Raw genomic sequence first — 24,122 nt, 5'->3', positions numbered from 1 at the left:
GCCGGCGGGGGGCGCCGCGGGCCAGAGCGCGCTGCGCCGCCGCCACCGCCACCGCCGCCGCCGCCACCGCCGCCGCCGGGAGCACCGCGCGCCTCGGGCTCCACGCGCCGCCCAGCGCAGCGCCCGCCGGCCCCGCCGCGCCCGCCAGCCCCGCCGCGGAACCCCGCGCCGGCCCCGGGCCGCCGCCACCACGCCGCGCGCCGTACTCCGCGTCAAGAATGGGGCGGCCAAGCTGCCCAAGCCGCCCGCCGCCGCCGCGGCCGCCGCGGCCGAGGCACCGGGCGCCGGCGCGGGCATGGAGCGCTCGCAGAGCCGCCTCAGCCTGTCCGCCTCCTTCGAGGCGCTCGCCATCTACTTCCCGTGCATGAACTCCTTCGATGATGAGGACGCAGGCAAGTGCCCGACCCACCCCCGGCCCCCGGCACCGACCCCCCCTCCGGCCCCCGGGTCCCCGACCCCTGGGGAGTGTCCTGGGGTCCGGGCCCCGTCCAGGGATCGGGGCGTCTTGAGAGGTGGCCGGCCTCCCCGCCACCCCCGACCCCCTTCCGGGAGTCGCCCCGGGGCGCCTTCTCCTCCCGCGGGACCCGGGCGTCTGGGTTGCGCCCTCTTGCAGCCTTCTCCCCGGGGACGGCCCCCTTCCACCAGGTCTTCTGCCTTCACCCCCCCCCTCCCCGCAGGTGGGCCCTTGGCTCTCCTGGACCCAACTCTCCCGGCTCACCTGTACCTTACGGGTGCCGCCACCCGACTCGTCTTTGGATCCCATCCATTCTCCGAGTCTCCACTGCGTACCCACTCTTCAAACCCTGGCCCTGGTCTCCTGGGGTTCCGACGCGCCCCCCTTCCCTTCCGCCCCAGCCGTTGGAGGTGGCGCACAGACCTTACCTCTCCATCTTTGTCTGGGTTGCATCTAGGGGCTCCCTGCTCAAGACTCCCGCCGGGCGCCCAAGGCCTCGAGCGTCCCCATTCTTCCCCTAAGCTCCTTCCCGCACTGTCTGGGGCTCCAGACTTCTGGTTCTAATAGGACTGGGGCAGCCGACCACAGGAACCCGTCAGGGGATGGCCTATTCTCTTTCCTCCACCTCTTCCTGGAGGATGGGGTAAGGCAGTGCCTTACATTTGTGTGCCCCTCGGTGTGTGACCCCGACCTCAGGGGAGGCTCTTGTCCCCCGAATGGCCATTCTCGGCGCTGAATCCAGCCGCCATCCTGCCAGGCCTGTGAAACCTTAGCAGAGCCCCAGGGGCTAAGAGGGGCTGGAAACCCTGTTCTTGAGGGCCTGGGAGCAGGGAGTGGGAAAGGAGAGCTCTCGATTTGGTTCTGGGGCGAGGAAAGGAAATTGACAACAGGTGGGGGGTAGCTGGACGGCTTGGGGGAGAGTTTCCCAAAGAGTGCAGAGATGATCAGTCTTCATTCTTTACTTACAAGCAAGTGACCTTGGGCAAGTTTGTGCTGCCCCTAGCCTCAGTTTCTTCACATTCAAGGCTGTGATGGGAGAGCGGCATTGAAAGTGTTTTGTGAGCTGAAAACCTGAGAGTTTGTGAATTCAGTGAGGGGACCAGAAGTGTGTGGTTGGGGAACAAGATGGATTCATGGGCTCTTATAAGACTTGGGTTTAAAAATTGGATTGTCTAGAAAATGCAGGAATGTATCACATCTAGTCTCCGAGTCTAGGGCGTTCAGGGGCCCTGCCTGCTGGCACCCTTGTCTGGACTGCCTGCTCTCTGAGGGAGAGGTGGGATGTTAGGGGATGGTGATGGGTGCTCACCTGAAGGCAGCCAATGGAGAATGGAGGAAAAGTTCCCCAGGGTCTGTAAGAGGTGAGACAGATCTCTGATCTGTCTGTCGTGCTGTTGACCTGGAGGTGGGTGCAGAGGAAAGATGGTTACTGCAGAGACATCTTATGGAATCACCATTTTACAGAACCAACCACTGACTTTCAGAAGCTGAACTTCCCCCATGATGTGGCTCAGGGAGGTTGCTTTATAATTCTGGGGGAGAAGGCAAGTTGAGGAGGAATAGGGCACTTCCTAAGTCAGTGGCCTCCCCTAGAGCAAACTCAGGAGACAAGAAATTAGACTGGCCTGGGGTCTGGGGAATGGGGCAGCCGCAAAGAGGGGACCTGGGCAGGCAGCCCCAGCAGCCCAGGTAAGGAGGTTTATAGCCCTCACCTATGGCCTGGTGCTTGTTGGAAGTTCACCAGGCCACTTTTGTCTCAAGAGCCAAGCTGGGCAGGTGTATGGGTTTGTCAGATATTAGAGGCAGACATGATCTGTTGTTTTTTTTCCCCCCAATGTCATGCCCGTGCCATGGTCAGACACTGGTTATTATTGCAAACCACAAGTTATTGTCTAGGTTTTACATAAGTCAACAGATAAATTCATGGAATATTAGTGAATTTTTAAAGGTGCATCTGATTTTTCCCCCCAGTGGGTTTCTTCAAATTTGTGTTTCACCTGGAAGAGAATTAGTAATCATCTTGTCTAGTCCTTCTACCCCCAGATGGATTTGAGAGGCATTTGTATACATGTGAATGTGTGTGTGTGTGTGTGTGTGAGAGAGAGAGAGAGAGAGAGAGAGAGAGAGAGAGAGAGAGAAGAATCATTGAAACCCAGATGTGTGATATGTATGCATGTTTATATATATATATATATATATATATATTTCTTTTTCTTTTTCTTTTTTTTTTTTGTCTGTTATGGGGCTTGAACTCAGGCCTGAGCTCTTTTTGCTAAAGGCTAGCACTCTACCACTTTGAGCCACAGCATCACTTCTAGTTTTTGAGTGGTTAATTGGAGATAAAAGTATGAGTCTCACAGGGGCTTTGCCTGGGCTGGCTTTGAACCATGATCCTCAGATCTCAGCCTCTGAGTAGCTAGGATTATAGGCATGAGCCACTGGCTCCTGGCCTTGGTGTATATGTGTGTGTGTGTGTGTGTGTGTGTGTGTGTGTGTGTGTGTGTGTGTGTGTGTGTGTGTGTCTGTCTGTCTGTCTGTCTGTCTGTCTGTGTAACCCAAGGTCATCCAATGTGTCATGCAGAAAGCCAAGACTAAACTGAAATTTCCAATTCTTTTTCAGAACTCAGTAGCATGCTTTCTGTCTTCGTCTCTTATCTCTGTCTCTGTCTCTCTGATTCTCTGTCTCTCTGATTCTCTGTATCTCTGATTCTCTGTCTGTCTGTCTCTCTCTCTCTCTCTTCTCTCTCTCTCTGCTTTAACAGGCCAGATTTTACTGTGTAGAAAATGGTTCCCAGGTGAGGCGGTCTCAGGAGCGGCTGTCAGCTGAGCTGAGAGTTCAGTTTGGGTCTCTGTAAGATCCTTGCTGCCTCAAGTTTGGGAGGGGGAGGGAGAAAGTCTTCTTTCATTTCCAGAAGAATAATGAGGGTCTGGTCAGAGTTAGAAGTAAGGGATGTTGTCTTGCTACTTAGTTTCTCTTGTTCTTCTCAAAGTCATTAATTTCCTCCTGAAAGAGGCCTTTTTGCATGTATTGTATAACTTTAGAACAGCACCACTGAACTAATTTCTAAAGAAGTTGGAATAATCTCTTGGCTATAGTGGGCAGAGATGGGCTGAGCAGGGGGTAGTCAGGGCAGGCTTGCCTTCACCTGTCTCTTGCCTCTTTTCTGTTCCTCTTTCTGCCTGTCTGTCCTTGATGGCTCTGTTTCAGAATTCTGTCCCTGACAGGTGTTGGGCTTATCTGGGATCCTTGCCTTTGTTACTGCTTCTAGTTCATATCAAATACTTCCTTTCCATCCAGCAGATCAGGCCAAATATGTGTTCCAGATGCATACCTCACCCTTCAGCTAGTTTCCTGAGGAACAGGGAGATGAGACCTCTTGTCATTAGCCTTAAGTGGGACAAAGCACATTCTTGCTTTGGATTTAAGAGTCTTGGTCCTTAGAATGGGCAAAGAAAGCTTGACCCTCTCTTTCTGCACCTTTTCTAGCCACCTTCAATGGCCAGGAGGCTGGTCCGGCACTGCAGGTTGCTGGAATTCCTGCCCAAAGGACATCTTCCCTCTCGTGCTTTGAATGCATTTCCTCCCCTTTGCCCCTTCCCTAAGGATGCAGAGGTTTTAGAGAAGCAGGCACTTGAGGACAGTTTGTTTTTTTTAAAATGTACCTGTGTCTTTATTACTCAGTCTGGGTTTGTATTGGAAAGGGGGGGTAAGGAGGAGTTAGAGATATGATCCTGGTTTTTCTCATCTGTATGAGGAAGAACAGATTCCGCAGGGCCAGTGTTTCTAAACGGTTATCATGTGCTAGATGTCCTTCTAGGCACTTTAAAGGTTCTACCGTAATTTCTACCTCACAGTGTTTCCACATATTACTGTTATAGTAACATTCCCAACTCCACATGGGGATGAGAAAACTGAGGCAGAGATACAGGACTTTGTTCAAGGTCATTCACAGGAAGTGAGGGAGGCTAGCATCTCTGGTTTTAATTATCCTGCTGCTTGCTATGCACAGGGCTTAGTTTGGTACCTGGCATGAGGTACCTGGCATGAGCTAGTGTTAGCTTTGATCTGTCTTATTACCAAGTGAGAGTTGTTTCTGAGCCGACTGTAAAGAAAAATCTGTAGATTTGGGCAGGGAAAAGCCTGATTTTCAAAATGTTAGCTTTTATCGTTTTAATAGGGTAATTTTATTGCATTCTTAATGATTAAGGTAAGGCTAGACTCTCCTCCTTTGAAGTGGTTTAAAGATGGGGATTTGGAGAACTTGAACAACTGAGGGTGGGAAGCAGTCTGGCTGCCCATTTCTCTGCTCTTCCTAACCAGTTCACACGCACCACATGGACAGGCCTGCCACACTGCCGTGGGGTATAGCTGGGGAGCAGGAGTATATTGTGTTTCCAGCAGATGCCAAACGGGTTCTACATCAGGATCTGGAATTGAGGATAGTGTTCCTTAGCCCGGCCAAGTATTTTCGGCGTCCAGTTCCTCTCTTCCCTCCCTCCCCCCTCCCTGCCTAAGAGAAGGGCGGAGAAGCTGGAGTAGCCGGCTCTGATTTGCCCATAGGATGGATGCTTCGATCCAGCGCAGGGAGGAAGTTGCCATGGCAACACCAGCTGGCTACCCGTCCCTTCCTAGCGGTTTGAGCCACATCTCTGGGCTGGAAAAGCTCTTCATGGCACTGCCCTCTTCTGCTCAGATCAAATCTGATAGGGGAGGCATAGCAAATGGGACCCTCAAACTAGTACCACAGCTACCCCCCGCCCCAAAGCCACTTTTGGACAGAGGGGAAATGGAGGTGGTTGTCTGAGTTACTTCTGTGTGGTAGAGCAGAGCTAATCTGTATTTTTCCGGTCAGATCTAGGTGGGGAATAACTTCCCGTACCCCCAGGCACCTGGGATAACCACACTGGAACCCATCTCTCCCCCCCTCCCCCAAATTTACACCATTTGGCAGAGTTTTCTTTCCCACACCAAGTGCTAACTTTTGTCCTTGAAATTTGACCTCAGCTTTTTCTGGGAAACAAATTGTCCTTCTCTCCCTCCCCTTCCCTTGGAGATGATGGGGACAGAGAGATCCTGTCATCCCAGACAGGGCCTGGGCTGGGTGGGTAAGAGGGAAGGCCCTAGCATATTCTTTGTGCTCAGGGCCACCTGAAGGCATGAGGTGGAGGCTTTGAAACCTGTATTCCCCACTTTTACCTACAGGGAAGTCCAGTCCTCCCCCCCTCCCCGCTCTTCTCTTTACCCCAATTACCACCCTGTTTTGGGAGCTGGCCAGAACTCTTCTAGATTTGGGCAACTGAAGCAGAGTAGAGAATCAAGCCAATCATCTGCATAGTTCAAGTTGAAGGGTAAGGTGAGATTGGGTTTTCAAGCCACTTTATTTATTTGGTATTTCAGATTTGCATATATTATGTTTTGCTCTGAATAACCCTCTCTTACCTCTTTCTCCTTCCTTGCCCTCCAAACCATTATTTTTTAAAAATCAAATTATTCTGAAAGTATTATCTCAGGAAAACAGGGTGCATTGAGGACTTACCCCTGCCTCTTACATAGATGCCTAGATCCCACCTGATCCCTTAGAGTCCTCCCCTGAGCCTCTCCCCTCCTCCATCCTCCAGCTCCCAGATTCCTGGCTCCAACTCCCTTGGTTTGCAGCTGCTGAGGGCCACCTGGCTTAGTTTGAGGGGAAGGGGGAAGGAAGGGTCCATCCGCCTTGTTTCCCTTTGGGACTGAGGCTCTTCCTCCCTCCCCATCCACCCCCAGGTCCACAGGCAAAGCTCCAGCTGGAGGCTGAATGCGGGGGGGGGGGGGGGGGGAATGCAGAGGAGAGCAGGAATGCAAGGAAGCTTCCCCCTCAGCTGCCCTTCTTGCCTGTTTTGGGCCTTTCTTCTGCCTGGTGACCATCAGCAGCATGTCTTATGAAAACTAAAAACTACTGGGAAGGCGCCACTTCCGGAGAGTGTGCTCAGGAGGGTGTGGTGTCTCTCCACTCTGAGCCACCAACCCCACCCACATCGTTCTGCTCTTTCTGTGGTGGAAAGACAACGAAGCTTGGATTTGTCTCGAGCAAGTCCCTTAACTTTCCTGAGCTTCTTCTGGCAAGATTCTGATCTTGGCAGGGGTGTCTGTCAAAATGTAATGACCCAGGGGCTTGCTCAGCGGTGTGTCCTGGGCTTTGTATGATCCAGAGGACTCCTGGATCATGTAGTAAGCTGAGAGGCCAAGCTGCTCCAGATCTACCCATTTCGTAGAAAAGGAAAGCCAGGCAGCTGGAATGGTTTGCGTGGTGCTGATGCCAACCCAGCTGTGTTTGGAGGCCACTTTCTGCCTCTGGACATCACACAGGTTCCTAGGTGGAAAGGGGTGTATAAACTTCAGGGGCTGTATTTGTGTTGTCACCAAGCACCTGATAAAGGCCCAGGTACAGGGGCCCCCACCTCCCCGGGTTCACCAGCTCTCTCTAGTGCCTTCCTGGCCATCATTCCTGGATGACCCTCCTCACCGTCGGCCAACAGCTCCTCCAGCTGCCTGGCCTCCTTGAAGAATTCAGTTGTCTGCCTTGGCCCTGGGGGCCCAGCCATCACCTGCCTCTCCAGACCGATGTAGGCCAGTGTTGGATTATATTTAACGCTGTGCTATTTCCACTTGACAGCTCCAGAGCACCACCCCCTACTTCTTCTTCCTTCCCCCCCCCCTTTCTGATTCACTCGGAAACTGACGAGGCTGATGTCAGCGCCTTATTCTTAGCCCCCGTAATTGTAACTGCATTTAGCTGTGCGCACTTCATTAACAGTTTGCGCGGTGGGGGAGTGAGGGACTGGGTGCCTGGGCAGGGACATGCTGGAGGTGGGGAAAGGGCATTCACTGCCTGGACCCTGGCCAGCTATTTGTTTCGGATAGACCAACTGGGTGGGTTCCAGGTCTAGCTTTCCAAGATTGCCAGTCCTAGAAGGACCCTGGGAGAGCATCTAGTTTGTTCTCCTCATTAGGCAAAGAGGGAAAGTGAGACTCAAAAGAGGCAGATTGGCTTGCCAAGGACACACATGAAGGACCCAGAGTTCTAACCTGTGAGACGGGTTTTCTTCTCTGGTATTTCTTCATTCACTTAATATTTAATTAGCAGCTCAGCAGCTAACATTCTAGGCATGGGAGATACATGGGAAGACAAGTAAGATCCTGTGTGTGTGTGTGTGTGTGTGTGTGTGTGTGTGTGTGTGTGTGTGTGTGTGTGTGTGTGTGTGTGTGTGTGTGTGTGTGTGTGTGTGTGTGTGTGTGTGTGTAGACACAAGAGCCAGGTAATCAATGAAAGTACCTAAGATTCTTATCTCCCATTAACCACCAGAAAATCGGGAAGTGATGCTGTGGCTCAAAGTGGTCCGGCACTAGCCTCGAGCTAAAAGAGCTCAGGGATAGTGCTCAGGCCCCCGAGTTCAAGCTCCACAACCACCACCAACAAAAAAAAGTAATTTTAGATGGTGTTAAGAAGAATCAAAATAAAAGTGATGGAATCGTATAGTCATGGAAAGCTTACTGAGGAGGTGGCATTTGAGTTGAACCCTAAATGACAAAGAGCCAGCCTTGGGAATATGGAGGGAGGGGAATGGGAGAGGCAGAAGGGATAGCTATGCAAAGGCCCTGAGGTCAGTGTGAATTTGGGTTTTTGGCAGATAGAAAGCAGACTGACATGGTTAGAGGGTGTGGGTGAGGGAAGATGAGATCAGAGAAGTGAGCAGGGGTAGATTGTCACTGCCTGTAGACAATGATAAGGTGGGAAAACAGGTCCAGAGAGGGATAAAGGCCCCATGCTAGGGAAAACCAGAGAGGCTAACAACTCCAGCTCCGGAGTCCTATCTCTGTTGTTCCTTAGGCACAGATCGTTGTGCCTTTAAATCCACAGGGTGGCTTCCTTCCTTCTGCAGCTGGAAGGCACGGTGGAGTTGGAACGAGGTTCTTTCTACCCATCCCATTCCTCTTTGTCTTGCTCCTGACCCAGCTTCGTAGCTACTCAGGCTGACAGAAAGAACATGCCTTCAAAATCCTAGAGATCTGAATTTTCCTCCCACCTCTGCCACTTCTAGCTTGTGTGACCTTGAGCAAGTTGCTTCATCTTTCTGGGGTCCCATTTCCTATAAAATGGGCCGTTAATAATAAGAGTAAATACTTCAAAGGATTGTTAATGCGGAATAAATGCCATGATGCACATAACGAGATTGTGTGTGCTAATGCCTGGCACATAGTAAGACTTCAGCTAGTGGTGACTGCTGGTTATCATGTCAGTTTGATTTGGGTAGACAGAGCAAGATGGGAAGGGAGGGAGGGAGAGAGGGAAGGGGAGAGAGAGAGAGAGAGAGAGAGAGAGAGAGAGAGAGAGAGAGAGAGAGAGAGAGAGAGAGAGAGATCAGCTGCTCAATCTCAGTTATTCTGTAGCCACTTTTAAGTTGCCTTTCGGGCCTCAGTATCCCTAGCTGCAGAGCTGGGTGTAGATGCGGGCAGTGTCCTGGAGAGACACTGTCCAGGCCCTCCTCTTTTGGATCCCCCTACACCTCTTGTCACCCTATGTGGTCATTTTGTAACCCTGATAGTCCCAGCCTGTCAGAGTTTGTCTCTGGTCTTTGGTCTTTAAATAAGTATTTGGAAATTATACACGTATGTTACAACGTGTGTGTGTGTGTGTGTGTGTGTGTGTGTGTGTGTGTGTGTGTGTGTGTGTGTGTGTGTGTGTGTGTGTGTGTGTGTTCCTGGGTATTGAACCCAGGGCCTTGCTCTTACTGGGCAGGTGCTGTATTTCAGCATAAGGGCATGGAAAGTCTCCGGGGAGTCCTGAGGACCCTAGCTGTGGCTCCTCCGCCCCTTCCTCAATCAGGGCACCGTGAGCAGCTCTCACAACTCGGCCTGCTGCTGTCACTGAAGATATTGTGTGGACGTGGAAAGAAAGCCAAACGCCACCAAAAGGACATTCAAGGAGATGTCCATTTCCCTCAAGCCACCATCACAGCCTTTAAGGTTTCCAGTTTTTCTTATTTTCCTTTCATGAAATCAACATTTACAGTGGTGTCCAGCTCTGTGCCCAGCTGTGAAGCCCACACAGAAGTTATTATCCCAGGGGGTTGGGAAGGTGGCTCAGTGGTAGAGCACTTGCCTTGCCCTGGGTTTGATTCCTCAGCACCACATAAGCAAAAAAGAAAAAAGCTGGAAGTGGCGCTGTGGCTCAAGAAGTAGAGCACTAGCCTTGAGCTGAAGAGCTGAGGGACAGCGCCCAGGCCCAGAGTTCAGGCCCCATGACCGGACCAAAAAAAAATTATTATCCTAGGCATATTACATGGTAGAGATAACAGCAGATGTCCTGAGTATGAATCCTGACTCTGCCCCTTTACTGACTGTGTAATCATGAGAAAGTTACTTAACCTCTCTGAAACAGTTTCTCTGTCTATAAAAGGGTATATAATAGCCCCTTTCTGCCTCAAAGGTGTCATGAAGATTAAATGAGTCAATATTTAAAAAGGGCTTTATAGAGAGCTTGGTGTACACTAAAAGTATGTTAAGACCGTTTGGTAGCTCTTGTTAGTTGAGAGCCTTTAAATTAGGAGCCTCCCTGAGTTCAACTTTAGTTATCTCAGTCGAGGATTAGAGAGGATTTTGATTTGCACGAAGTCTCATGGCTAGTCTAGGGCAAAGTCAGAAACAGCATCAGTGTTTCCAGATTCTCAGCTTAGGGCAATGTCTGACCACGGCATGCCAAGTAGTCATAATGGATGAACCCTGTCTATATGTGATACTTGAAGTCTGCGTCCTAAATCGCCAGCACTTGATGTTGGTGGGAACTGTCTCTTGGGTTATCCTAGAAGTAGGTGTTGATGCCTGCAGTGGAAATTAATTAGTTCCTTAGCACATGTTTTGAGACATATTTCTCTCTCTCTCTCTCTCTCTCTCTCTCTCTCTCTCTCTCTCTCTCTCTCTCTCTCTCTCTCTCTCTCTTTTTTTATCAGTCCTGGGGCCTGAACTCTGGGCCTGGGTGCTGTCTCTCAGCTCTTCAGTTCAAGGCTAACACTCTACCACTTGAGCCACAGCACCACTTCCCGCTTTTGCTGCTTATGTGGTGCTGAGGAATGGAACCCAGGGCCTCATGCATGCCAGGCAAGCACTCTACCACTGAGCTACCTTCCTAGCCCCGAAACGTATCTCTTATGTTGGGTCCAATACCAAGAGAGGCCAGATGATTACAGGGACCACTAAGGGCCAACCCCTTCCCCGCCCCCCTCAGTCACCTGACCTCAGGAAGCTGCCACTTCAAAAGAAGCTAGACTTACAGACTTGGGGCACAGGGATTTCCAAACCTGACAGCTTGGCCCTGAGGGGATATTGGTGGGTGCCTCTAGCCAGGGATGATTTAACTTGTTCTCTGGACTCTTGGTGGTCCTTCCAAATGGAAAGGAAGAGAGGATGGCAGAACTCTCCCTTACTTCCTCTATGCTGCCTTGGCTGTGGGTTTTGTATGCTGACAGACTGGGGGAGCAGTCTGAGGGGGAACTTGCACGAGAGAACCCAGCATCTACCGTGGTCATCTGGCCTCAGCTTGTTCCTAGGGATGCATGATGAGCCAATGGCATCAGGGATCAGCTTCCTGTGCCTCCAGGTCAGACAGATCTCATCAGCTAGGGGCAGTTCTCCAAAGATGGGACAGTAGTTACAGCAGCTGAGGGGAGCAGGTAGTCTGCTTGTTAAGGGGTCTGGCTGGGTCCATCTACCCATTGTGTGGGAACATCTGGCTACAATGGAGATAGCAGGTGTCTCCTTAGATATCAAGGTGCTCTGCCATTGCCAGGCTTTCCCTCTACACAGACCCATCACATGGGTATGATCATCCCTGGAGGCAGGATGGAGAAATCAAGTCTCTGGCTGAGGTCATACAGCCAGTGAGGGATGGGGCAGGGCTCTGAGCCCTGACTCCACCCTGTGGTCTTTCCAGGGCTCTATACTGTATTTCACTTTCTTCATCAGCATGTCGGCGACCTTTTTAGTGAGCTCCTTTTCAGATACCCCTCTGAAGGTGTCTCTTGACTTTGTGCCTTGCACACGTCAACCCTTTGTGTCTGACAAAGCATATTACCTACTCCATCTCACTGATTCTCATGGAAACTTGGCCCTGAGACTGAGAGGTGGGCAGGAGCCCCAGCATGCTGCCTGGAGCGAGGTGACAGCTTACGAGATAGCTGATGTGTCATAGAATGAGCCTGGGATTTGTCATATGAAAACCTGGATTTCAGATCTTGTTTCTGCCAGCTTGCCAGTCAGCACACCGTGGGCACATCATTCTCCTCCTTGAACCTTGGGCTCCTCATTGGAAGAAGTTCATGGCTGTAAATCCACAAGTAACTTGCAGGAATGACTCTGATTCTGCAACGTCCAGAACTTCACATGGCTCTGCTTGCTGGAGAGAGAGAGAGAGAGAGAGAGAGAGAGAGAGAGAGAGAGAGAGAGAGAGAGAGAGAGAGAGAGAGAGAGAGAGAGAGAGAGTAAAAGAGAGAGACAGAGAGAGACCAGAGAGACCAGAGATACCAGAGAGAGAGAGAGAGAGAGAGAGAGAGAGTGAGAGAGTGTGTGTGTGTGTGTATATACAGTCTCAGATTAAGGCTCCTCTGTAACATGGGCACAGTGACACTTGTCACACTGTTCTTGTGGGTTCCTCCAGAAGCACATCCCTAAACAAGGATTCAAATGTAAGTATTAGAGCTAACAAGCCTGCCATTTCTGTAAATGAAAACAGTTGAATAACTAATTAATAAAGGTGTTGGTTGACACCCGTTAGGCCAGGAGTCAGCATGTCATCAGGCATGTGACCTCTGAATGAGGGTCACAGGAACCTTACTAGGGACTGCTGGGGATTGTGTAGAAAAGGGCTCGGAACATGTCTTCCATGAGGGGCTAGACAACAGATACTTTTATCTTTGCAGGCTGTACTATTCAGCCATGCAGACAATATGTAAACAAATGTAATACAACTGTATTTCGTATATGATAAATCTGAGGATCAAGATTTGAAGCCAGGCTGGGCATCAGTGGTTTACATCTGCAATCCTAGATACTCAGGAGGCTGAGATCTGAGGATCACAGTTCAAAGCCAGCCCAGGACAGAAAGCCCATAAGTCTCTAATTAACCACCAAAAAAGCTGGAAATGGAGCTCAACCATACTTTCTAAAAACAAACAGCAAGAACTGGGCATCAGTGGTTCACTCCTATAATCCTAGCAACTCAGGAGGTTGAGATCTGAGGATCACAGTGCAAAGCTATCCCAGACCGGAAAGTCCATGAAACTTATCTCCAGTTAACTACCAAAAATCCAGAAATGACATTGTAGCTCAAGTGGTAGAGCACTAGCCTTGAGGAAAAAAGATCAGGGACATTGCCAAGGCCCTGAATTCAGGACTGACACATGCGTGTGCATGCATGCATGCATGTGCACACGCATGCACATGCACGTGCATGCACTCACACACACACACAGCTACAGACAGCAATATGGATTCTCCCTGGGGGCTATTGTTTGAGGACTACTAGAATAGAGTGCAAACCTCAGCTGTCCTACCAGCCACTTATCACCAGATCATCAGCTGAGGTGGGCATGGGAGTTGATGGTTGTGACATTTCTTCTGGTCATACTAAGATACGCAGGTTACAAGAGGAGACGGGAGCATGGCGCAGCGGGTATGACAGCATCGCTCACTCCAGCAAGGGGCATAGCTTGTTTGACGTCTGGGAGACTATTCGAGAGAAGATGACAGGATGAACAAGAAAAACAGGGCCAGATTACTTATCTTCATATTTGCAGTCTCTGCAAGCATTTGTTACTCCTGATAGAGCCTGGTTTCTTCTTAGTCGATGGTCTTGTCTCAGTTTTATCCTTCTCTGACTCTGCAGGGTCTTATCTCTTGGCTGGAGTACCTCCTAGCTCTTCAGACCGCACAGTTCTCTTCCGCAGGTGGAGCAGGTTGGATACTCCCATGAGTATGCCCCTTTTCTAGCATCTGTGCCTTGTAGCTTCATTTTCCTTTCTGTTGTTGCACTGGGTGCTTCTGTCCAGGGACAATGTGACCTTGTGTGCCATCCCACAAAGGGCACTGGTTTTTAGATAGGCAAACTGGATCCCAAACTTCTCTCTTCCTTCTGTTTCTACTTTCTTCTTCCAGTGGCTGCTGAGGGCCACTGGCCTAAGCCAAGCCCAGCCTTTGCCCCAGTGATATTTTCGGTCTAGGTCAGACACTAGACAACTCAAAGGAACAACGAGTAATCCCATGCCTACTGTGGTAAGAACCATGCATGTCAAGGGCAGAGTGCCAGGAAAGGCCACAGCAGGGAGAAATAACCTCTCTGGGGAGGGCGGGGAGCAGCTGAGACTGGAAAGGTGAATACATTGACCACGTGCAAGCAGTGGAGGGGAAGAGCGGTCAGGAGACTACAGTGCTGAGCATGTAGATGAGGGTCAGTTATATGTCTGTCCCCACTCCACACACACAGAGAAGGAAATATTAACTATAATTACTTCTGCACACTATCGGTATTATGGGTAATTCTTATATTCTATTGTGTATCTTCCAAAATTCCACAGTGGACACAGCATGGTAAAGATTGAGAAGAGCATCTCAGAGCCAGGACACCACATGATAATAATGATAAAGAACCCTACTGACAAGGTACCCACCACAGTCTGAGCTCCACCTCTGTTAACTCATTTGAACCTCAGAACTGCCCTGAGGAAGCCATCGCTATCCTTGTTTTATAGCTGAGGAGACTAAGACACCAAGGTTAAGTAAGGTGTCCAAGAACACACAGCAGGAGTCCAGTCTACTTCCTGGCTCTGGAATCTGAGCTTGCTCACTGCTCGGTGCTACCCACCTCACAGGGTAGGGACTTGGGGTGAAAGGGCACCTGTAGAGCCCTCTCCCAGTGCTTGGCCCAGAATTAGTTCTCAACAGATGTTAGCTACTGATCTTGTTAGCAGCTCTGCATAGGCCCTGAGATAGGAAAGGGCCATGATTTTTTGAAGCAGGGACAGGAGCTTGTGGCTGGTGAGGTAGCCAGGTCAGGTCAGGTCATATTGCAGCTTTGAAATCAAAGGTCTTGCATGTGAACTTAACCACAGGTGGAATTCCTGTTGAGATTTGAGCGAGGAGGTGGCAGACTCGAAGTAGAGCCTTTGTGTGTGTGTGCATGTGTGTTTGTGAGTGTTGGTGCTTGAAATCAGGGCAGTGTTCTTTAGTTTTCTTTTCTGCTTAAGAAATAGCCACAGCTCCACTTTTAACTTTTCAGTGGTTAATTTGAGATAAGAGTCTCACTGATTTTCTTGCCTGGGCTGGCTTTGAACCTTGATCCTAAGGTTTCAGCCCCTTGAGTAGCTAGGGTTACAGGTATGAGCCACCAGCTCCTGGTTCAAACTAGGGGGTTTAAAGACGTCTTTGAGCTGGACGCTGGTGGCTCAGGCCTGTGATCCTAGCTCCTCAGGAACCTGAGATCTGAGGATCACATTTCAAAGCCAGCCCAGGAAGGAAAGTCCTTGAGACTCTTATCTCCAATAAACTACTGGGAAAAAGTTGGAAATAGCATTGTGGCTCAAGTGGTAGAGCACTAGATTTGAGCAAAGGAAGCTCAGGAACAGAGCCCAGGCCCAGAGTTCAAGCCCCAGGACCAGGGGGAAAAAAGGACTGTCTTCAGAGGGAAAGCAGGGAGCCAAGAGGCCCAGGACTGGCTCCCTCTGGACAGAGCAGCTCTCCTTAGTGTCCTAACCCATTCCAGCATGGGACCATCAGGCCAGGGTGGTGCTGATGTGCCGTCTAGCCTGGCTGCGTGGGCCAGAGTATACCAGCGGCAGAAGTCAGGAGTGAGTGTGTCACCAGGCTGGACTGGTGGTGCGGGGAGGCTGGGAAGTGCCGGCTGGAAGGCAGGAACAAATTACTCTCCTGGAGACGAGGCTGGGCCAGTTCCTGCCGTGTTACATTATTAAATTTGTAATCTTCATTTTAATACTTTCCAGCAGTGAATAAGAACCAAATTTAAAATACTGGCTTTACATTTCTGGAATGGAGCTCTTGTCAAGAACTCTTGAAACCCATAATTTCTCTCCAGAGGTGAATGTCTTAAGTCTGAAAAAAAATTTTTTTAAATAAGGAAAACCACCCTGGTGTTAAAGGTGGGGTTGAAGGGTTTGACCCTAGTTATAAGTCTCTAGCCCTAAAAATGGTTCAGTATAGAGTTGGGCCTATGGATGCCTTGGGCTGCCCTAAAATTTTAAGCTCCTAATTCTGAGGTCTTGTGGGGGAAGAAAGTAAAAGAAACATGCTTACCTCACTCCCAAGCAGTTGGCAAATTTGCTGATTTGTAAAAGGATTTGGTGAAAATTAGGCTACATTCTCTAGAAGAATCCACCCACATCAGGCTTTTGTGAGTTTTCCCATGACCTCTTGGGTGAAAGGCAGACCTTCCCAATGCTCTAGGTAGCATCCTGCATCACTTTGGTCCTGCTATTCCATGTGAACAGGCAGAGCCCTGATCTGGGATAGCCCAATGATCCCCTCATATCATGGTCAGCCTCAGGACTCAGGATTCTAAATTTGATCCTGTCCTGCTTTCAAGGTTATTATGAAGACATATTTCTCAGAATAGAAGGATAGGGCATATTTTATTTAGTAGCCATGATTGATAACTCTTAAATATTTAGGGTAAGAATGAGAGGCTCATTTGTATTTCTGCCTCGCAGCCCACACATTAGTGGCCTTTGTGTCATCCTTCAAATGGAGAGCAAGAGAGCCTGGAATGTCCCATAGCCTGGACCTCGGTACAGGCGCATGGCTTGGATGTCACTTTTGTACAAATAAGAAGGGCCGAAACAGAGCCTGATACTTTCTCTAGGAGGGTGAACTAGGAAAGTCTCATCTCCAGTGTACTGGGTGCTGAAGACTTAGGATCTCCCTTTGCCCAGGGACAAAGCCCAAGCAGAGCAGGAACGCTGCTCCATCGATCAAGGTGTGCCAAGTACCGTCATGGCTCAGGAGAAGCTGTTTACCTGCCTGAAAAATGCCTCAAGCCAATGGAAATCTTCTGGGGCCAGGAGGGAGATTCCTGGGGATGAACTAGGATGAACTAGGAAGTGGGCAAAGGGAAAAAGGAGGGCCAGGAAATAGGGCTGGGAAAGGTCGCAGGATCAGCCTCTTCTGGGCCACCAGAGTTACATTGTCATCTTCAGACCTCCTGGGCCTCTGTTGAGGGAGAGAGCTCAATATCTAACCCCCACCTTCTGTCTCAAGTTAGATCTCTGGGAAGGTCCTGTTCCTGTTCCTGTTGTTGTCCAGATGAGGAAACTCAGTAGCTCTCCAAGACCACACAATAAGCAATAAATAGCAGTGCTGGTTTCCTTGGGTCTCATATCTCTAGTCTATGCACCATCTAACCATGGTGGAAATTTGGAGAAAATGCAGAAAAACACACAAGAAAAAAACCAACCTCCAAGTCTGTAGTCTGGAAGTAAGAATGTTTAACCACTGGGGTTGATTCTAGGAGTGTGTATGTGTGCACATGTGTGTCCAGGAACATATTTAAACCCAAGCAGAGTCATGCTGTGATGCTATTTTGTAAACTGAAGCCACTATTCAAAACTCACCTTAAAATGACCTTCACAAGCTGGCCTCCACAGGGACACTAATTTCTAGGATCAGGTCTAGAACTGTAGTCTGCAGACTTGGCCAGACAAGCCCAGAACAGCACAGGCAATTTACTCTTAATAGCTCTTGTTCATATTTAGCCCTGCCTTTCTACTCCTGCTCTTGTAAAATAAATAAATAAATAAGTAAATAAATAAATAATAAAATTTAAAACTGACAACCCTCCCCAGGATTTTAGTCCATGCCCAGCCCTGCATTTCAATGCAAGAAGCAGAAGGCTTGTGAGCTATAAATAGCCCAAGCCTCTTCTGCACAGTGGTGAGGAGCGTTTGTAGGTTCTGTCTCCTCCCAACCTGGTGACCTGGATTACTTCCTTCCTGCAGTGGCTGCGTTCCTCCCTCCCTTTTCTGTGCATCCTGTGTGGAGCACAGCAGACTCCCCCTCTTTGCAAGTACTTCCTGAATACCTACCTGGGCCAGGCTCTTGTGGCTAGGCAGCCAGGCTGAGTGAGATAGTATCAAGGTATGGGTGTTCAGGTAGGGGCAGGTGGACACAGGCATAGCTGTCTGCAGGTGACAATCTCTTATAGTATGGGAGCTCATAAGAGGGGTCCTTAGCTCTGGTCTGGGAATTCTGGAAGGCTTTCCAGAGGAGCACTGATAAGGAGCTGGGGAAGGAGGTAGCCTGGGAGAAGGAGTCTAGGGGTCAGAGTGTCATGCCTGGCCAGTGAACCTTTGCTACTACTCAGCAGACTGCATGGGACTTGAGATAGGTCCTTTGGCCCTTTGGTGGCTTCCAGGCTTCTGGTGTCCAGTGTTCTTGGATGAGGAGGGAGCTCAGCCTTTCCCTGGTCCATGATGCTCTACTTGCTCTGCACGTGCCTTTCCATCTGAACCAAATCCTCAGTGTAAACCAGACCAATGAGTTACAAAACCTCAGTGGAGCCCAGAAACCCATCGCCTCACATGCTCCCTGGGGAGGCTGGTATCTCGCCAAATTTGGGATTCAGTGTGCTGATCTGGTCTCCATCTGGAGACCAAAGCTCAGTCCTTATTTGCATCCCCTGCTGAGTGGGGGCTTAGTCTCTCTTGGGTGCCTCTAGGATAAAGAAGGAGGCTTGTAGTCTCTGGGGGCTCTTCCTTCCACCGGTAGACAGCTGGGCTGCAGTAAAACCTTCCACTGCCCCTCTGTGCCCAGAGCCAATCTTCACCATTAGTCCTGACAATCGTAGTGATGACATAGAAGACCAACATCTGCCCACACCTCCATGATCCGCAAAATACCTAATTTGGGGGAGGGGCCAAAATAATAGATTTTAAATATGGAAAGATCCAGATTTAAACTTCTCTCTCTGCCTCCCTTCCCTCCTCTTTCTCGTCCTATCCCAGGAGCTGTGTCTTTAAGTGGATGACGTAATCTCACTGTGTGTTCTGTCCTCCTGTATTAGATGGAGATGCTGATGACTTACTTTTCAGAGAGACATGTATGAAATGGGCTCAGGATTGCTGTAAGGCTCTCACTTCTTAGGGACTTAGGAGTAGGGATATTTGTATTACTCGGTGGAAGATGTTTGCAAGGTAGATTCAATGTTCAAGAGGTTTTTCTTGATGCCTAATATATGTGAAGCCCATGCTGGATGAGGATGCATCATAAGTTTCTCCCTAAATGATGAACATTGGTATTCTTGTTTGATCTTTACAATGCTGGTGGGGTGGGTGGTAAAATTTTGCTGGTAAAAGGATAAATGTCAGAAAAAGCTGAGGGTTTTCTGGGCAGATGGGAAGATAATTTAGGCCATGGTTTCTGACTTGTCCTTTTTTTTTTTTTTTTGGTGCCAGTACTTGGGCTTGAATTCAGGGCCTAGGCATTGTTCCTTAGCTTCTTTGCTCAAGACTAGTGCTCTGCTAACACCACAGCTCTACTTCTGGCTTCTTTGTGGTTAATTGGAGATAGAAGTCTCACAGACTTTCCTGTGAGAAAGGGCTGGCTTTGAATCTTGATCCTCAGATCTCAGCCTCCTGAGTATTACAGGATTGCAAGTGTTGGCCACCAGTGCTCAGCCCTCTACCTCTTAAATGTCATCTTATATCACTTCTTGCTCACTCTGCACCAGCCATTCTGCCATTCCACCAACTTGTTGCTTATTAAACATAGGAGACAAAAAGCTGAAACAGTGCCTTTAGGTCCTATGTTAGAAGCACTTTCCCCCCCCCCCGTTCCCCCCCCCCCCCCGTCTCTTGGTTTGTTCCTTTAGTTCTTGACCCCTGGTCATAATGAAGCCTCCCAGGCTACTCTCTGGAAGATCCTGCACCCCCCACAGGCTAACATGCATTCTCTTCTTAAGTTTTGGCTGTATGTGATGCTTGCTTACCTCTCCTGGAATGGAACTTCAGGGGGGCTGTTTGCTTTCCTTTTTTTGTCTCTCATTCAGCTCCAGGGCCTAGGACAGAAATTGACATATAAAAGGTGCTCCAAGAGGTGAGTGAGTGCACTAATAAATGTTTCTCATCTAGTCTGAGGTGAGATTTGGGGGCTTCCCAAACTTCCCATGTGTCTGCCATGGAGGAGCTCAGCAACTCCTCCCCTGTGCCCGATGTGTCTCAGATTCTCAGGATAGAAAGGAGAGTTGGGAGCATTTCTGGCTTGAAGGACCCCTGAGCCTGGCAGGGACATACTTGTTACTTCAGATTGAGCCCCTGGTCTGTGTACTGCCTATCACCTTAGCCTGGAAGCGCTTGGGGACAAGGACCTCATCTGCCATGCTTAGGGCTGTGTTCACAGATCGGGATAAGGGCTGGCACACGTGTATGGACCCTATGTATTAAAAAGCAAAGTGAGATGTGGCTGGGTCAGAACTATCAGAAGAGTCTGTGGTACCAGGGAGGGTGCCAGGGTGGGTATTAGGTGACCAGCCTGCCAGAGGAGGCTTGGGACAGAGCCATGGGAGTCACATGGGAAGTAAAAAGCCTCCATCTCCCTTGGCAACAAGTCTAGCCTACCATGAAGCAACTTGGAAATGGAGAGTGGTGGTGTCCCCTCCCTTGAGAGGCTGGGTGGCCTTTCTATATTTCAGCTTCTGCCTAAGCCTCTGTCCTTGGAATTAAAAATAGCCAAGGATGGGAGCCCAAGGACACGCTGTCCCTCCACCAGGCAGGACTTACACTACCTCTTCTCAAAGGGGGCTGCAGGGCTGCAGGTTTGAGAAGGCAAATGGCTTGAAGAATTAGCCCTCCCTGACCCCTTGAGGGAAAGCACAAACTTCTCTTTCCCCAATCTGGTGTGACTCTAAATGAGCTATGGATGTCACACAGCTGGAAGGCTCTCTAGGGTAGGCAGACATCACCAATCAATCAAGGTCTCCTTCCCTGGGACCATGGTAGGCATCACCAATCAATCATGGTACCCTTTTCTGCCAAGTGCAGACACAGTCTAAGAATTCTTAACATGGGCTATTTCAGGCAACAGTTAACAGAGTTGGCAGAAGAAGAGAGAGAGAGAGCGCGAGAGAGAGTGAGAGAGAGGAAGAGAGACAGGGAGAGAGAGGGAGAAAGAGAGGGAGGAGGGAGAGAGATTGGAAGAGGAGAGAGAGGGAAAGGGATAGGAAGAGAGAAGGGGGAGGAAGAGAAGAGATGAAGAAAGGGAGGGAGAGAGGAGAGAAAGAAAAATTGGTTTGTCATCTACCATCTACTCTGTTCCCCTCATGGGGAGAGAAAGCTAGCTCAGAGAAGGATAGAAACCTGGTACATAGGAAGGAAGTCAATAGTGAAGCTGGAACGAGATACTGGGTTTCTGAATCCCCGCTGAGGCTTTCTCCCTTCTACCCCATTGCATCCTCTTTTCCACCAAAACTAAGGTTTCTGTGTGCAAAATGGTTTTTAGGCCATGGATTGCAAGCTCCCAGATTTTCCACAACATATTGTATGTGCTGGCAGGTTCTTTTCTAAGAGATGAGTGAGTAGCTTTTGTCAGCTCTCAAGAAGCTTCTTAAGAAAAGTGATGAACTCATGAAAGTGAGTGAGGCTTGCTACTCAGAAGGTGGGCCACAGATGTGCAGCATTGGCCTTACCTGGGAGTTGTAACACTCTGAATGCCCTCCTCAGCACAGTTTTGTGGGGTTTAGTATATCCAAAGGCAGACTCTCAGGCCCCACTCAGGACTGCAAAATCACAATCTGCATTGCAACAAGATCCCTGGTGATTCATTTGCACATTAACTTTGAAAGACACTAAGCTGGAATTCATTCAGCTATGGTTTCAGTATGGCACACTGGCTGATGCCAGGGACCTGTACAGGTTTACTAAGGGTAGCCTGGTCCTTATCTTCATCTGCATGTAGAAAGACACAGGAAGCTGAGTGCCTTGGCTCATGCCTGTAATCCTAGCTACTCAGGAGACTGTAGTCTGAGAATCCTGCTTTGAAGCCAGTGTAGGCATATACATCCGAGAGACTCTTCTCTCCAATTAACCACTAAAAAGCCAGAGGTAGAGCTGTGATTCAAATGGTAGAGTGCTAGCCTTGAGTAGAATAAGTAAGAGACAGCTCCAAGTTGAGTTCAAGTCCTATTAGTAGAGTGCGTGTGCGTGCGCACGTGTACGTGCAAACACACACACACACACACACACACACACACACACACACACACACACACACAAAGAGACTCCATGCCCAAGAAGGAACCCTGCTGCTCTGCAGTTCTGCTAAGGCTAAATCAAAGGAGATCCTTGTTTCAACTGTTTGTAGATAAAAGACAATATTTCCTGTCCAGAGAAGGAGATGTCAGATACATTCAGCAGATTATATGAGAAGCCTTAGGAGCCACTGAGTGCCATCCTGCCAAGCAGTTTGGAGAGGAATTGGTATTGAGATGTGGATGTCTGCTCCAGGGCCCCATTCCTAGCAGCCTCAAGCTGAGCACAGCATACCTGTGGTAGGTCTGTGCCCATGAGGACTGCTACAGGTACAGGTACAGGTACAGCTAGTTCCAAGTGGCTTTAAATGGGCCACTCTTCTCCAGTGTCTGGTATGCTTCAAAGAAAGCTGGCCATGCCTCAGTTGACCATTAGGAGCCTAAAGCACAGACAGAAGGCTTGTCCTGGAGGGGTTGAGAGGAAGGAATACAGTCCCTCCAGGCCCCACCCTCTGCCCAGAATCCCCATTCCCCATCTGCCCACAGCATGTTCACCCATGGTCTTTGGTGTGGATTCAAGTGCACACGTGTGCTCTAAGGATGACAAGCCTAGGTCAGGCTTATCCTGTCTTTGTGGCAGGCTTCATGTGCTGATGTCTAGTTAAGCTGGAGCCCTCTCCTCTCCTTCCTTTCCAACCCCCATAACACTGGCCCCTTTACTTTCTTTAGAGAACAGAAGTTAAGAGCCAGGCCTGGGTGGGGTAGAATGGTATAGTGCTTGGCTCATGCACACAATGCTCTGCGTTCTGGCGGGAGAGGAGAGAGCCTGGGCCATGAGATAGGGTGGGAATCTCTGTTTAAAAGCTTTAGGGGATGGGCTGGGAAGGTGGCTCAGTGGTAGAGTGCTTGCCTTGCATGCATGAGGCCCTGGGTTCTATTCCTCAGCACCACATAAGCAAAAAGAAAAAAGCTGGAAGTGGCGCTGTGGCTCAAGTGGTAGAGCGCTAGCCTTGAGCTGAAGAGCTGAGGGACAGCGCCCAGGCCCAGAGTTCAGGCCCCACAACTGACCCCCCCCCAAAAAAAAATAAATAAAAGCTTTAGGGAGATACTATTCACACACGACATACTTGTCCAGTTTATAAGTTCCCTTGTGTGTAGTTTGGTATAGCCAGAGTTGTGCAGCAATCATCACGAATGATTATAGAATATTTTGGGGCCCATCCCCCACTTCTCTCCCAAGAATCTCTGTGCCCATTGGTATTCACTTTCCCATTTCCTTTCATTCCTGACATTGGTAATCACCAGACTGCCTTTCTATCTCTGTAGATTTGCCTACACAAATTTATATTTATACTTATTTCACATAAATAAAATTATTGAATAGTGTTTTGTGACTGGCTCTTTCACTTAGCACAGTGTTATTGGTGTTCATTGGTGTTGTACCTCATTCCTTTTTATGACTGAATAATCTTCTGGCTATCTGCATCACAGTTTGTTTATCCATTCATGCATCCATGGACACTTGGGCTGTTGTTGCTCTTTGGCTATTGTCATTAATCACACTGAAGGCTGACTAATACCTTGAATTCTTATGGCAATGTATTATGGGTTCCATTATTGTTGTTTACAAGGCAACCAAGGCTGAGAGAGGTTCAATGACTTTCCTTAGTTTGCTCAGAAAGTGGCAGAGGGATGTTTCAACTCTCAAACCCCCAGTTATACTGGCTCCAGAGCCCATGCTCTTAAGAAGACGGAAATATGTGGGCTGTGTTTGGCGAATGATGAGTCACCCGGTGTAGATGGAGCACCTGGTAGTGCATGACGTGAGGCTTGTGTAGTATAGGTTGGGGGCAAATCCTGGAAGTCTTGAATGCTGTGTGTATTGTGAAGCTTCCTAGTGCCAGATGGGGATGGAGACTGTACCTTTTGCCTTTTTCTACTCCCAGCGCACGTTCAGCTTGTCCCATGTTGCTAGGAATGACTTTCTTGGGAAAGTCAACCACTGGTGGGGACCCCCTCCCAGTGGCATCGTCCAGTGATAGCTGAAATCCTCTATTTTTTTCTGGTCCTGGGGCTTGAACTCTGGGTCTGGGCACTATTTCTGAGTTAATTTTGCTTGAGGCTAATGCTTTATATGCTTTTGCTGTGATTAATTGGAGATAAGAGCCTCACAGACTTTTCCTGCTAAGGCTGGCTTTAAACCGTAATCCTCAGATCTCAACCTCCTGAGTAGCTAGGATTACAGGCATGAGCCACTGGCCCCCGGCATAATGCCTCTTCTCTAGAGAATCTTCCCGTGTTGGCTGAAGCAGAATGACATTCCCCTGACCACCTCTGCTAAGAAAAGGACCTCGCTTTATCCCAAATGCACTTACTCTGCTTCTAGAACT

The 24,122-nt window shown here is 49.3% G+C and overlaps 1 protein-coding gene across 1 annotated transcript in view; it reads left to right on the top strand.

The window, feature by feature from the left end:
- The first annotated feature begins 42 nt into the window (after positions 1-42).
- The window catches only part of Rims4 (regulating synaptic membrane exocytosis 4), a 58,407-nt gene continuing 34,327 nt past the window's right edge, over positions 43-24,122 (top strand). Inside the window, exon 1 of the mRNA XM_069989828.1 lies at positions 43-392. Coding sequence (XP_069845929.1) covers positions 296-392 — 97 coding nt within the window. The 5' untranslated portion in view covers positions 43-295. The remainder of the gene's footprint in view (positions 393-24,122) is intronic.

This window comes from Dipodomys merriami, unplaced genomic scaffold, assembly GCF_024711535.1.
Source record: "Dipodomys merriami isolate MVZ:Mamm:240054 unplaced genomic scaffold, mDipMer1.0.p SCAF_39, whole genome shotgun sequence".
Taxonomy (NCBI): Eukaryota; Metazoa; Chordata; class Mammalia; order Rodentia; family Heteromyidae; genus Dipodomys; species Dipodomys merriami.
The sequence above is the reverse complement of the archived record's forward strand: the minus strand, read 5'-3'. Positions and strand labels throughout refer to the sequence as shown.